Raw genomic sequence first — 16,493 nt, forward strand, 5'->3', positions numbered from 1 at the left:
AGCTTTAACAATGAAGACATTTTTCTAAATTAAAATATCACAGCAATTTATAGAAATGTTTTTATTTGCTGAACTACAGGACTAAAGCAGATGCTTAATAATACAGCATTTTATCAAACACATAACATATCCCACTTCATAATTTAAGAAACAAGGAAAGGGAGTGTCAAAACCCATTAAGCCTACTCTTACTATAGGCTCAGATGCCATGCTGCAGTTACAAAATGTGCAAAACAGTATTTTAAGGATAGGAAAAAAAACAACTGTACAAACAAATCTGATAAATCTTCATTGAAAGAAGTTTTTAAACAATCTGCCTGTTGGGGGGGGGGGGGGGGGGGGGGGGGGAAGAGTGCTATAATATAAAGATACTACTGAAAAAAACTAGATAATGAAGGTGGTGAAGGTGGATACACCAGATATATTTTCACTGGTTTACCTTAATTTCCGCATCTTGGAAGCACAGTCATAGGGCATTCAAAACAGTGAAAATGACAACTTTTTCTTTAAGTTTTCAGACTAACTTATAAGCTCTGATCTCCATCTCCCACCAGACTCTACTTGATTTCCACACAGAAAAGTAGTTTTCACCCACTAAACTGCTGAGCTATTTCAAGTTCTCAGATGCTCATGAGCAAAACCACTCATTGTCATACTTGCATCTTCCATAGCTATACCTTCTTTAAACACATGAACATTTTTTAACGCTGCCTCACTGCACACTGTGTTGGATTCTAAAGTTTTATTTAGGAATGCATGTAAAAAATGCAACCAGTTTTACCCCACAAATAGCACAGCCTTCTACTCTGCAGATACCCAGCCTCAGTTATGGGTGAGCATGAAACTATCCATTTACCTTAGCAGTCTCCAAGGTGGTGTCACTGGGGAGCAGGGATGAAGAGAAACCTTCAACCTGTTCGGCAGAACAGAATGTCCACATTTCTAGTACAGCTTTAAGCCAAATGCTATTTTAACAGGTTTTCTGAGCAATCTATTGACTGTTACAACACACCAGCTCTTATGGGAAACAGCATTAACTGCTGTCCTTCCTGTTGCCTTCACAGGCGCACGGTGACCTGGTTCAGGAACGGCACAGCGGCCAACCCCTGGCCGCGCGGTCCATCAGCTCACAGACAACAATGTGGTGGATGGCAAATGGCGTTTATTGCTGAGCGGCGCGACACTATATAGCCTAGGTTTACAGTGTCACTTCCGTCTGCTTATATCATAAGCTAAAAGCTGTTGGCTACCTGGAGGGGGGCCCTATGTTTCCGTACAGCACAACATCTTCCGGCCGCCAGGCCCTACCTAGCAACATTTCCCCTCTCCCTATGCTTAACTAAACAGGCTAAAATAGTAAAAATATTTCTCAAAAAAAAAGAGTACAATTGCACACTGAGCAATTGGCACTTGGGAAGCGACTGGGGGTAATGGAGTGTAGCTTGGGATACCTGGGGAGAGCCAGGGAGAATCGGGGGAAATACTGATCAAGTACATTTTTAAAGCAGTTGTTGGTGTTCTACAAACATGATGTTGACCTTTTCTAGCCGGCTCTTGACAAAGGACATGAGCCTGTTTAATATACAGGGTCCGAAGATCAGTGTCAGCAGGATTACTGCAATCGGCCCTACCAAGGTGGATATCAGGGTGGCTAGCCACAGTGATTGGTTAAACCATGATTCAAACCACCCTTATTGCGCTTCCCTGTCTCTTTTTCTTTGAGCGCCACGTTGGGCGCCAATTGCTGTTCCACTTTTTACTTCCTGTTTTTTAATAAAAAACAGTCCCCCCTTATCTGTGCCAGGTTGCCAGTATCTAATGCCCCAAGTTTTGCCAATGGTCCATCCCAGGTCGTTTTCATTGGTTACGTTTAAGAAAATATATTGGCAGTCACACTTCCCGCCGCATACTGTCCCTCCCAACGCGTTTGGTCTCCTAGGGGTGCAGCCTGTTGGCCCCCAACTGGTCTTAAGAAACGGGTCTGGTTTCGCCACCTTCCAGCCAGATGCGATGGTTTCACAGCCCCAGCGAGAACAGTAATACTGATAAGGGACGTTACAGTAAGATCTGCCAGGGTTAGAGCTGGGACACATATAATACATTATAGTGTTCAAACAGGGGGTTGAGAGGATTAGGTCACAGAGATATACTTGGAAACTAGGGGGTCCCGGGGTAACAATCTTTCATAGTATCTTCTGGTCCTCCCATCTCGCCAGTACCCATTCCCACAGCTGATGTTCATACAAGCCCCTAGACGGCGTTATGAACCCCAAAATTGAAATCACACAAAAACATCGCAGCCCCGCCCTGCGGGGGGCTGTTTCGCCGTTGTCTGGACTCCGCCGGTGCAGAGCTCTCAGATGCGGACAGGCCGCTTGCCGACTCGTTGTCTTCTCTTGTCACCAGGGTATATGGGTTACGGGGGTGTCCGATGATCCGGTCCTGCAGACAAAACCTCACAGTTTTCATTAGTTTTATTCTGAAGGTCTGGCTTGATAGACTTAAGTGGACACCATTTGATTCTGTTATCTTTTCTGACCGCAGCATACCCTCGCCCCGTCAGAACTAATTTCCACCCTTGTTCCCATTCTCCTAGCTCATTTCTGATCATGACCGATGGGCCTTCTTCTAGCGCTCAAGTGGCCCAGTGCTTCTGGGCAGGGCTATTCACCTCATCTCCCCTGGGGAACTGGTTTAAAGCTAATAGGGCTGCCACTAATAAGCGTGCCTGGTCCCCTGAGGGAATGACGTTGGTAAAACCTTCTGTTTTTGCTAATACCTCTAATTTAGATTTCAGAGTTTGATTTGCCCGTTCGACTATGGCTTGTCCTGTACTATTATATGGGATGCCGTGTATTAGAGTAATACCCTACTTCAGAGTGAATGCCTGGACTGATTTAGACACAAAATTTGGACCATTGTCCGTTTTGATCTGATTAGGGATGCCAAGCCACGCCATGGCTGTTAGCCAATGTTGGATGGTTGCTTTAGCGTCAGTCTTAAGGTGTTGTGTCGCTACGATCACCCCGCTATATGTGTCTACAGTTACTGCTAGCTGTGCTCGAGGTTTTAACAATTGGCAGAGCGTAAAATCTGTCTGCCACACCTCAGAGGCTTTAAGACCTCTGGGGTTGACTCCACTAGACCACAATGGTGCTTTTTGACAGTGAGGACATGTAGCTACTATATGTTTTGCGTCAGTGGCCGAGATCCCACATCTCTTTGCTAACGCTTTAGCTCCAATGTGGAGGGACTCATGTAATTGGCGGGCATCTTTCAGTGTCCACAACCCTTTTGCAGCCGCGTCTGCTTTGTCGTTGCCGATTTGGAAGAACCCTTTGATTGGGTTATGGCTGTTGACATGGATAACCGATATAGCGCCCTTTCGGGAAAAAAGTGCTTCTTCCAGCATCAGAGCTATTGTGGATGTTGACACGCCGGGCCCTGACATGGCTAAGCAAAGCTTGGCCACAAACATTGAATCAGTTACTATGTTGAGATGTTCTGTCGGGAACAGTCCGCACGCCAGCACTACAGCTGTTGCTTCCAGCTGTTGGACGGAGACTGCACGATTGGTCATTTTGACACAGTGCCATTCTCCTCCCGATTGCCATACTGCTGCCGCGGTTGAGGTCGCTGAGGATGCGTCTGTGAAGACCGTTGGTCCCTGTTGGGACCGGTCCATGATTTTCCGTGGGAGGTTGATGTCGACAATAGCTAGCATTTGAGTCCAGGGGGGCTTTGTGGCATACCGGACTTCTCCCCCAAATCCAACGAGGGCTATAGCTAGATATTCTGACATTGCCACTGATTGTGTTGGGAGCTGTTTGCGAAAGGGCAGGTATATTCTGGCTGGTTCAATGCCCAGATGTCTTAGGGCGAGTTTTCTGCCTTTCATGATGAGGTTACCGAGGCACTCGACTCCTGGAGAGAAAGCACGTGACGTTTTCCCCAGGACTATCCATTGTATTGGCTGAGCTTTTTCAGGAAGGCCTTGGGCCAGCGCTCCTACTCCCCCCCCTTCCGTGAAATGCACATACAGATCAAGTGGTATAGTCGGGTTCCACCTGGCGAGCGTGTTTGATGACACCTGTTGTTCGATAAAGTTCGATAAAGACTCTTCTGCATGTGCTAGAGCTGGCAGCTACCTTACTTCACTGCTACACCTCTCACAGCAATGAAACTCAGAAGCAATTTAGCACTTCTCACCTTCCTAAAGCTTACAATTCTACACTCATTTTTCAGGAACAAAGAGGTATGACACTGCACCTGAAATAATGTCCACATAAAATATATTTTACAGATAGTTTTGAAGCTTTTTATTTGCAGACATCTTTCAGTGCAAGTAACATACCCATATACAGCAACTGGGAGCCTATGGTACAGCCAAGAGTGAGTCCATTTTTCTTGTGTACAATTAGAAGACTCCTTACCATTGTTGCAGGAGGAAAACAAAAGGATTCACAACCCTGTTACTTACAACTTCTTTAGTCTTCTTTAACCCTGTGATCTGCTTTGCCTTGAATACAGCTAATCAGATCATTCAAAGTACTTCCTCAGCAGTTTCTCACTTCTGAGACATTTCTCAGAGTTCCAGCAGCTTCTCAAGAGTTCCTCGATTAACTGGAAAAAGCTACAGTATGGACCTTTACAATAGTTACACGCTGCCAAGACTTGCAAATGCTTAGCAGTATGAACGAACATGAAGGCAGTGTCACCTTACAGATTAGGGACATTTAATGCCATGTCATAACGTACAAGAAAAGTGTCTGCTTTCTTCAAAAGCATTAATTTGTGAATAAGGACATTAAAAGAAAGGAAAAATATGTTTGGAAGAAGCTCAACACAAAACTTAATGCAAGCACTACAAACAGTATTTATCAGCTGCTGACATGAAATATTTGCTCTGAAAAAAAATCCATCACAGTATTCCTCAAAACTAGGGTCTGGATCCTGCACCTCAATCAATTATCACCCCAAAGCACTTTATTCTTGGCTAGATAACTGTATTCTGGCATGTAATTCTCAACAATCTACTCCTTCAGCTTTCTGATCACTCTCCTTGAATTCCTAATGCTTCCAGGAACAAAAATTAACTGACCTTTGAGGTACAATGAGAATGACACCTACAAGTAACTGGCTTAAATATTTCAGAGCTGGATAGCATCATAACAAAAGTAAAAAACAGAGCCAAAACCTATTAAAATCATCCATTTATATTATTTTTCTAACGTGGTATCATCAGCTAACCTTGAGAAATTCCATCCTGCTGGTAACTCTGCTTCTAAATAAAATTCAGACAGCAGATTGGAACAACACAATGTTATCAATTAGCAACCTCTACCACTACAAATTTGAGTAGTAACAGTCAATTATTCTAAGGAACCTTTACTTACAAAGTCAAGGTTACATTCTAAGGAGTCTTCACTTACAAAGCCATTCTTCTATAGCAAAATCTCAAGCAGTTTTCTCAGCTCTTCACAAAAGTCTTCCAGCATAAGGAATACTTGGCATGCTGTCAGATTCTGCCTGGCAATTCACAGGCCTTAGGCCAAAACAACCTGGGAGAAGATCCTTGCAGATCACAGAATCCATTCTTTCTGCATTCAGGAGGGCAGAAAGGTTTATTCATCTTTGCTATTTTCCAATACTGAAGATAACCAAGAGCTTGAAAATGCACTCAACCTCTTCTTGAGTCAAGACACCGCACAGTTTCTACTCAGTCTTCTTAAATTTGTAAGGTATCCAATTAATGTAACTAACAAGTATAAACAATGAAAATGGTCATGGTTTACAACAGAAGTAACCAATTTCATGTGTACAGTCAAAAGATCAAACTATACTTACTGACATTTTCATCTTCCCAGAACAGTACAAACTGTAGCAGGGGACAGGTATGGAATTAAGATCACCTGAGGGATCTTACTCACATCTAGACCGAAAAAAGTTTCATCATGACTTATAAAGCTCTGTATTCTCTATGGCTTTCTTTTGCAAAGCTTAGGCGTCTTTCTTCAAGGGCACCCTGAATTCTCTTTGCCAATCTTACCTCATATTCCACAACTAGGTTTAGGGAGGGAGTCTACTCTGACCATGGGAAAAATAATACAATCATTCAGGCACTGAAGTTAGTGGTCTTACTTTTGGAAAGTACAGAGACAGTCAGAAGAAACTTTGGAAGCAACGGTGGTAGAACTATGTCTGTCCAGTTGTGACCTATGTTCCACCACCATTACTCTTAGTGAACCTGTCGCACAGACCTGATTTCACCAGTGAATCACAAGACACTTCTCACTACAGAAACTTCCCACTTGCAAAGACAACCCACACCTCAAGTTGTATACTGATACACACATAATACCATGTTTAGTGTACAGGTTTGTGTTAGGCACATCTCATTGTTACTGCCTATATTAAAAGCACATGCAAATATCTGCAATAATTAAAACATATACTTGTTGAACTGAAAGTGAGGTGATGGTATCATTAGCACAGATAAACCTTTGTGCCCAAGCCACAGATTTCTTCAGGGTAAATTTTATGTTACATATTACAAAAGAAATTCCACCCACAAAGGTTTCTAGTCAGATTCCCAGCAGTTTCAAATTCATTCCACTGATTTCTAAGCACATACAGCTGACACACGAGTAAAGCAAAAAAATACCAGGAAAACTGAACATTGCTTCTTACTAGAATGATTTATTTGGAAGACAGAAGTTACTGACAATCATGCAAGAAGTCCTTACATGACTATATCCTAACACATTTCTGATCTTGAAATTCTTGGTATGATCTATTGCTGCTGGAGCTAGGATACTTGAGATAGGTATCCAGAGAATATCACCTGTTAAACAACAGCTCTCCAGCCAGCCACATCCAGGATGGCCCCATTCAGCCTCCAAGTAATGCTAATGTTCTAGGCATGTGCCCAGGTGTTTACTTACAGAAGCTGCCATGAAGTTTCTGCCATACTATCAAGTATCTGCAGACCAACTCTATTGCTTTGTAGAGCTGCAGAATTTTTTTATAAATAGGTTTAAAATAACAAGACTAATATGAATATTCTCAAACCGCTTTATCCCATCTGTCACATAAATTTATGCTAATTTCTATACTGTTTGTACACAAAGACTTCACTCCAACCTTTCAATTTTTTAGGGTACGGTAAGTAATCAATAGCAATCACCTTCAGCCAAGAATACTGTCTGCTTTAGTATCAATAAGCTAAGAGAAACCAGACCTTAAATACCATTTACACTAGGAATCAACTGTTACTGAAGAGTTTTGTAAACAGTGACTCTTCTCAACAAATAAAAAATTCATCAGTCATAACGTAGACCAGCGAGATTTTCACTAGTAAAGCCACCTCATCTCATCTAAGAAACAAAATTCACAAACCCATCTCCATATAAAGTCAGAGAAACCACTGCCTAAAAACATATTCAGCGATAGCCATTTTCTGAAATGAGTTGTGCTACCAAGAAACACTGGAGCTTTACTTTTTAAGGAGGCATAGAGAGGCAGCATTAAACTTCCATGGCACTGGAACTCAACATGGGTCTACAGCTTCCCCAGGTGTTTCTGAAAATTCCACCCTAGAGCACTCTAAGGAGAAAAGCAGGAGAGAGCCAGCACAGCAAAGGGAAAGAATAGCAAGACAAGGAACTAAGAGTGTGAAAGATAAGAGATTAAAGACAAAAAGAAGGAAAGCAAAGAAGATAATTTATCCTACCAGAGACAGCACCTCTTGTCAGTCAAGACAAGAAACATTGCCTCCCAAAAAGAATGTGGCACCAGGAAGTGGCAGAAGTGATGGGGGAAGACCAAATCTGACCTGAGGTAAGGAAAAAAAAAAAAAAAAAAAAAAGGAGTTACTATTTTTTTAAAAAAAACTTTGTTGCTTCATCTTACTTTTGCAGTATGTCTTTTAAAAACCTGGGATTATTATTTTTGTTCAAATTAATACCTTTCTTCAGCTGGATTCTGTCAAGTGATCCAAATCAAATGTGGAGTGGGATCAATAGCATTTTGATGAAAATGTGAAATTCTATAAAAATACTGAAATTAAAAGCAAATTTAAAATACTTTAGGGAAGCTGTATGAAGTGATAGCTGCAAACAGCACATGCCACTGAAATGTCCCAATGAGTCAAAAATTTGGAAGAATGGTCTTGCATCTACAAGACTCACTGCAATAGAGTACAAGACTACTAATTCCTATCCACTGAAGACTTCCCCAGGCACCTTCTGGCAAGACGTAAAATCTCCATCTGATATCCCACGGGCAAATGGGAGAAACACCATGGCCTTCTGTGTCTGGGTTCCCTGCTTAATTGTAATAAAAAAGTTTTACTCAGGACCTCAACTGAAAATGGGGCAACTTTCAGAGAAAGTCTCCTAGAAGCTCCAAATAAAGGAATCATGATAGAAAGAACCAACACACTCATGAAATTCACTGCAAGGTGAAAAAAGGGCAATAAAAAGAAGAATTATTGCACAAAGACAAATCACAGACTAAGCCTAAAAAAATTATTTCAATATTTTAACATTTAAAAAGATTAAAATTCCATCAAACATATCCATCCCCCCCACACACACTCATTCAAAATACATTTTCAGAACAAACTGGGGGGTGGGGGGTGGGGAAGGGGGTAAATTTTTCCAAATATGTCAGAGGCTCCAGTAACTTCTATCTATACTTAAAATTGAATTTCCAACTAGAACCAATGACTTCACATGCCAAAAATCAAGCCATCACCTACACACACCCTTGAAATACAATTTTAAAGACCTAGAGATGAAGAGCAGTTATGTGAGTGAAAAAAATCATATCAAAGCTGAAGGTATTTCTATGACAATGCTCCACAATTTTCACTTGGTACAGACCTCACATATCAACTTCACAGATGTCAATAAGCCAAAAAGATTTTTTAATAGCTCTAAACTGAAACCTTGGGTTTATACATATATTCTAAACCAGTGAAACTAAGAAGCTTGTTCTCTGTGCTCCACACGGAATTCAATATGGTCTTACTTCACGGCGTCAAAACTCATTGTTAAAATGCCATGCAGACATTAAAATGTGGATACCCGTAAGGACTATATGTACAAAAAACGCCACAGGAGTTAAGTTCAAACGAGATGTCCAGGTGATGCTTCAGGAGAGGCGTAGGAACCAAATGGGACATAGTATTTGAGATACTCAACAGCCATTTCAAATCTGAAATAATGAACAGGCCTGGAGTATACAAGACAAAATCCAAATCTTTAAATTTTAATCTGGGTACTAGGAAACCTCAAGAACCTTCAGTGAAAAAAAAATCTCTACAGCATCACTACATACTGTATGAAAAAGCACTTGTTTTAATCACCCTCTTGAATTCACAAAATACATCTTGTATTCAGAAAGGGAGATTACAAACTCTTATGCAGATGATACCTTTCTTTCAGATTCCCTCTCTGTATCAGTGTGAGGTAAACACCTTTTTGATTTCCATCCATGCTGCTATTCTCCCTCACACGTGTCCCAAGTCACAAACAGCACTCTTTTTCAGTTCTCTGGACTCCATGTGCCCAGATTGCTCACAGTACCTTATAACGCTGGTTCCATATAGGTGAGCAACATTGCTGCCTATAGTTAAGCTTGTATACCTCTTATCCATTAGGACTCCATTTTCAGAACCTACAGCTGCCAAATCCACTCATCTGTTCTAAAACCCATAGAGGGAAGAATACATTGTGTGTGGAGGATTTAGCTCACGTGACTCCAAGAACAAAAAAAGCCAACAAAACCAAACCAAACTCACATGAAAACTCACAACCCCGCTCATATCAAAATATGTGTCTTAGTACCAATCCATTACAAGAATCCATAGCAAATGCAATCTAACAATTGTATTTCTTCCTAGAAAAATACCACTCACTCAGTGCACCTGGGCATATGGCATCCACTAAACAAAGACAAAACTCTATTTGTTTTATCATTACTCATCACTCTGAGCCTTCACGTATCACACTTCAAAAAATTTGCATTGAGTATTGATTTTCTCACTGCCTTTTCCCTGCAAGCATTTCTCCACACCATTTCAGTGCAGCGGAAATATCAATGTACTTTAACTGCAGTTCTAAGCAGTATCTTCCTTCTCTTGAAATAGAGGAATATCAAGGCATGTAAAGATCAAACCTGAAAGTTCACTGAACCCAGCTGCCCAATGTGAGATGCCAGAGGATGGATTTTTCAGAATCTTTTGATTTTCTAGAGGTGTGTTTTCAAAGCTTATCACTCAGTTACTACAGTTGCAGTCGTGAATGCTCAGATCCCCACAATCCCAAATCCAGACTCCATATGGACCAAACAGCTAACATCTACCTGTGAATTCTTGCCAAAGTGATTTGCCTAGCAGTTCACATGAACTCTGCAGCAGAGGACAGTAGGGTCGATTCAGCTTTCCACAATAAAACTCCATTGTCAACACCTTGATAATCCTTTCCGTCTGTAATGCCTCCACCTGCTTATTTGCTGTATGCTCCCAAACAGAGCTGTGGTCTAACATATAAAACCTCCTGCACTATCTGAAGGGGGCAGGGGTGTGGAGTAGATAACATGCAGCTGTGTAATTACACAACGCAGATGCTCGAAGAAGTTTGAATTAGTGCTGTCTGTGCAACCAAATTCTGGCACATACCAATTCCTGAGTGCTGTTCTTCAAATCTGCTGCTGTGTCCAGCAGCTTCTTGAATGTAGTAACACTTTTTGTCTTAGTCACCATTCTGTTTTTGTATTTAACAGTAACTGAAGTAACAACAATAAAGAGGCAACTATGAACAGTGACACCCACAATTCTTCCTCAAATGTTATCAGTAATGTAAACATGCAATGGCATTTGAACAGCTTTCTTCTTTTTATTTAATGTGTACAAATGTTATTTGCCCAATACTACTCAAGCAACTTGCACGGCTCTCAAATTCCCCTGCATCCCTCCTTCTTGTCACCACTAGTTCAAACAAACATTTGGAAGTAAGAGTTACTTCACTATTGTCTTCTCTCTTCACCCTCACCCAATAAAGTTAAAAGTATCACAGTTCGGTTTCAGTATTTCTGCTTAGGATACTGGCTATCAACTTTTCACCATTGATCATTTAAATCTAAACTTTTTCTGCTGTTTCCCAAATAAAATTGGATCCATGGCATTCCTTCTTATCATAAACCTGAGAGAAAAAATGGTCCCTCTTTCTAAGTAATTTTGGAGAACCTTGTTGACTGACTCTGCAGGGACAACAGCATATTGGTTAACACAGGAGTATGACTCCTAAACCATCAGAGCCAGAAACCTTTTTTAAAACGAAAACCTAGTCTTGGCAGTTAAAATATCACTGATTTATCCAGCCCTTTTTATCATTAAATGATAATTCAGTTTCTCAATGAAAACAGTCTGATAATAAAGCAAATTACTGTGTTCCAATATTTCTAACCACATTCGCAGCAGTTTACATATAACACTGACATTTTTTTGTGTCCTAAACTTAGCTTTCCCTAGTTAATTATCACACTAACTTGTTTTCAGATACTGCACTACACCTGTAATTATATGTGTTAACATGCTATCATAGAGTAAAACTAACAACAGTATGAAATACTTTGACACAGACTGCTAGAAAATGCTTTGTCAGAGTCAAATATTAGCGCAAATTCAAAGAACTTCACTGTTTTATGTTGCATGTACAACTTAATCTTGATTTATTTTCTACAAAACGAAAAAAATTAGCAGCAACATATGAAATAATTTGTCATTATTCTGTATTGCAGAATAGCAAAATTTCGTGTTTGGAGAAGACATAAGCAAACTATTAAAATGCATCACAAGGCAGCAAATTATAACCGGTCTCCCAGATGCATGTTTCATTATTAAATTCAATACTTCACCAACACAGTATCTTGAGTAGTTTGTATGAAAAGTATGTAGTCTTGTTACCTGAACTAGGAACTTTACACACAAAACCAGATTAATTCTGCATTTAGTGGCAATTCTATAACTGACACTACTTGAAATATTAAAAGTTAGATATCACCTGCTGAGTGTTACTTGTCTTGACAGAAGTCTGTAGTACCTTTCTACAGCTCACGTATGACAGAGCTACTGCATAATTACAAGGGGCATAAACTGCTCTTGCTTTTATCTTTTTCAAAAAGCTTATTATGGATAAAATTTTACTTATGCTTTGTATTGTGATCATACAGAAAGCATCATTAACTTAGACTCCTTATCTGTTCCTTGTACAGCTAGAAGACTGCAGCTAACATTACTCTTGTATTAGCTGTTTTCAAGTGGTTGGTACATATTCAAGCGTAACACTAGGACTTCCTGGATTTCAAAGACCAAGTTCTGCGTATTTCTTTAAGATGTACTTGTCCAGCCTTCTAAATCAAGTGCTTATTTGTAATAAAGATCTCTATGCAAGACATTTATATATATACACACACACAAAAAAAGAGAAGGACTGAGACTCCAGCTCCCTCAAATACTAGGAGCTTGAAGCCAGCAGCAAACATCTGGAAACTCCACATGGTCCTGACAGTCACCGCTCTCCCTTCCAAGCTTTGTTACTACAATCTATTCACAACTTTACCTCATGTGGGACTAGGATTAACTGCTGAGCTTTGCTGATTCATAACAAATGCTGACAAATGGGCATCATCAAAAGCAACCACCACTTGAATTGCTGCTGACTCTTTGAAGCTTAAAGAATACATCCCTTAGTTGAAAGTAAGAAACGAAGTATGGAACTAGGGCTGGGAGTGGGGCACACAGCACGTGAGACCAAGAACCAAGTTGTGCTGGTGGTGTGGCACTGGATGCCTCCTGGACCTGCGGAGTATAAAAAACCTGAAGCCAGGCCCTTGTATGACCAATAACGCTGCAGCAACCTAGTTTTGCAAAAGTTGCAAAAAATGATCTAATGATATTTTCCTGGAAATTGTGATTCTCTCTTTCTGCTGTCCTGAGTAGTATCTACTGCCATACAAGAGAATCATTGCTAGATGCATGTCCACAGAAAAAAAAAAGTCTGTAATATGCAAAATACCTTTCTACAGTACAAAAATATTACCTACCTGCTCCTTGTAGGCTGTCAAATATTACACCACCACATAATCAACAGAAGGGCTAACCCACAGAAACACAGTACATTGCTCCTATAAAGGGAACAATGTGAAATCCAAGACCAGGAGATGCCCTCACCTTGCATTCTAGAAAAGCAAAGGCAGACAACAGCTAGTCTCTTAATACCGTATCACAGAACAAAACTGGTTTTGAAAAATTGTGAGTAACTAGCAATAGCAAGAGGTGGATAAATGCTAATAGCTACTCTTGACATTATTATCAGCAAAAACTCTTAAACATTGAATGAACATTTCAAGAAAGAGCAACAAGAATTCAAGTTCTAGTTATGCCCATTTTCCTGTATTTGGGAGAAACATGAGCCTACAGCTCGTGTGAAATGACAGCACTGTGAAAAGGCAGGCTGTGATCAGACTTCTTCTGAAGGATAGTAAAAGCTCTTTAAAAAAAACCCACACAAACACAACAAACAAAAAGACCCCAAAACCACGCCAAAACAGCCAATTGTATTTTAAGGACTACTATACCAAAGAAAACAGCTGAGAAAACCCCAATGGAAGTTAAGCTTTAATTAGGTCACGAAGCATCTGACAGAGATTTATGTCCCAAGACTTTGGAATTCCAACTTCTCCAGCATTTACCCTTCTAGAGACATCTTTTCCCATCACAAAACTGGTACAGCATCCACATTGTCAGCAGCAATCAATAAATCTTAAAGCTACAAACAAGGATGGACCATTTTAAAGGAAACACACAGAAAACACACCACTTCAACATGATTAAAGCTTGGTTCTTCCCTATATTCTTCCATGACAGACCCTCTCAAACTAGTTCAACTAGGATCAGAAACTGTTCAGTTGTGAATGACACCATACAGATCTGAAACAAGATTTACCTGTTTTCAATATTTCTTTTCTCAGGATTTCCAGATTTCTAACAAAATTGAGTCTCCAAACTTCCATGAAGTTGGAAAAACATGCCTCCCGTATTAATATGAGTTATTCTAACCCTATGACTAAAGTTGACTTAAAAAAAAAAAATCTGAAGTGTGAAGTAAAAGGAGTACCACTCAGAAATTAAGAAATGGACTAGATTTTTAATAAAAATACATTACAAGGTACAGTGACAGATATAATTTTTAATCTCAGTGTTCTCATGGTTTCAATCACACATGAGCACGTGCGCACACACCTGAGAAGTCTACATCCACTATATGAAATTACCAAAACTCACACTCACTCATCAGGAAAGACAAGACAACTCTTCCCATTTTCTCTAACTAGGCATGTATAGAAAGAACACACACTGATGAATCTGCTACAGGAAGAGAATATTAGGCCTGGTTTTGTTATCAGCCACTCCTTCTAAAAATATCAACAAATATCCAAGCCAGGAAAAACACTAAAGAACACCACACAATATCACTTCCAAATTTTAACCTGTTCAAGCTAGAAAAGCTTTTATTCTACTATTGTACTTCAGAGTATAATGAATACGTGCATCACAGCAAAAGATTTACAGAACGTATAACACCACAACATCACTAACAACCACCATGTAATCATTACTTCTTTCATTCACTATTGTTAAAATCTGAATCTTTAATCATAAAGAAATCCAGCATCTCCACCCTCTTGTGAAAATATGTATTTTATAAGGGGGGAGGGGGGGGAAGAGGAAGTATTTGGCACCCATACTAAATTTTAACTTTAAAATCTAGTGAATTCAAGAAAGATGGTTCTTTGAATACAGAAGTGCACATACTTGCACAAACAAGAAGTCTGCAAAATACTGTGACGCCACACAAAAATCCACCATATATACCACTGTCCAGCACCAAGCTACCAACTAGCTTGAATTCATCATTAGCCACAGATACCGACTTCTCCTAAAATGTTTCTGTCAAAACATTTCTAGATAAAACAAAGAAATGAGAAATTAGGTAAGAGAGAAAATGGAGACAGGTGCTGAATTAAGCTCCCAACATGGCAGAAAGTTACCCTTGCAAGTGACAAAGCCTGGTTTTACAGAGTGTTTTAATACTTGTCCAAGCACCTTACGCACTGGTAAGGAAGGGCAGAAAAAACAAGCGACTTTCCCTCCTGCTTTCACACTCCCATCGTCTTCCTGTATAAATTCCTTTCTTTGCTTCCAGCTTTCTTTCCATCCTGCTCCTTCCGTCTAATTCTGAACTACCCATCGAACTCACGCACAGCGGTAAACACAGCGGGACCAGGCCAAACACGCAGATGACCTCTCCTAATGCCTCCGCACATGCCACTGTACCAGCACTGGTTCCTCTGCCACAAGACACAACAGACACGAACAGGCAGCTTCCGGGGCCCCCCGCACACAAGCTGCCCCTCGGCAGGGCCACGCAGGCTGCACGCACGCCTCTCTCCGGCCCCGGCGCCCGGGCCTGGCTCGCCTCCCCGCCCGCCCGGCGCGCCCCCCGGCCCCGAGCGGGCCCCGCTCCCCCGGGGTGCCAGGCCGAGCTCCCGGCGCGCCCCCCGGCCGCACCGCCCCCCCGGGGCGTCGTGCCCGGCCTGACCCGCCGCGGCGGCCGACACGTCGGCAGGCCGCCCCGCGCCCTCGCCCCCCCCCTGGCCGGGCCCGCTGGGGGCTGGTGGCGCCCAGCACGGCCGCCCGGCCCCACCTCCCTCCGCCCGTCCTTCAGGCGGAGGAGCGGGAGGAGAGGGGCGGAACGGCCGCCTGCCGCCTCCCTGCCCGCGCCCGCCGCCGGCAGGCCCCGGCCCCGCGCTCGGAGGGGCGGCGGGGGAGGCGGCCGGACCCGCCGCAGGCCGCGCGGGGAGACGGGACGGACCGGCCGCGGCCGCCTCCCCTCCCATGACACTGCAGAGCGGGGCCCGGCCGCCGCCCTCCGCCGCCGAGGCCTCCTTCCGCCGCCGGCTCCGCGGGCTCCCCTCTCGGCGGCGGCGGCGCCATGATGATCCGCCCGAGCGGGCGCAGCGCCAGGCCCTAAAGCCGGGCCGGGCCCCGGGACGCGCCCTCACCGCCGCGGCCTGGCGCCCCGCGCCGCTCACCTTCATGTCGGGACATCCTAGTTCTGAGGCGGCTGCCCAGACCCGTCCGGGAGCTCCCGCGGGCTGCTCGGGCGCCGCTGCGGCCTGGCCCCCGCCGCGCGTACGGAGCCCCGGTGCCACAGCAGAGGCGCCTGGGGCAGGGCCGGGAAGAGGGTAAAAATGCAAGAGGCGGCGAGGAGCCGTCCTCCTCCCTGGCTCGCCCTGCGGGGGGGCGGATCCGGCGGCAGCGGCTTCCCGGGCGCCGTGACACGGTGACTCTGGGCCCCGCCGGCTGGTAGCGCCGCCTCCCGCTCCGCTCCGCCCGCTGCCGCAGCGGCGGCGGGGCCGCTCGC

At 42.9% G+C, this 16,493-nt stretch overlaps 1 protein-coding gene across 4 annotated transcripts in view; it reads right to left on the reverse strand.

Annotated features, from left to right (window-relative positions):
- The window catches only part of LOC101912904 (E3 ubiquitin-protein ligase KCMF1), a 54,416-nt gene extending 38,044 nt beyond the window's left edge, over positions 1-16,372 (reverse strand). For 2 of the 4 annotated variants that reach the window (XM_055790851.1, XM_055790852.1), the window contains exons 1-2: positions 16,162-16,369; positions 7,733-7,834 (exon numbers count right to left, since the gene is read on the reverse strand). Coding sequence is in view for 1 of the 4 variants with exons in the window: in XM_055790850.1 (XP_055646825.1) it covers positions 16,162-16,177 (16 nt within the window). In the remaining 3 variants the exon portion in view is untranslated. The other 2 variants (XR_003552599.2, XM_055790850.1) reach the window with 2 other exon arrangements.
- Between the last annotated feature and the right edge of the window lie 121 nt (positions 16,373-16,493).

The sequence above is a fragment of the Falco peregrinus genome, chromosome Z (genome assembly GCF_023634155.1).
Source record: "Falco peregrinus isolate bFalPer1 chromosome Z, bFalPer1.pri, whole genome shotgun sequence".
NCBI classification, from domain to species: domain Eukaryota; kingdom Metazoa; phylum Chordata; class Aves; order Falconiformes; family Falconidae; genus Falco; species Falco peregrinus.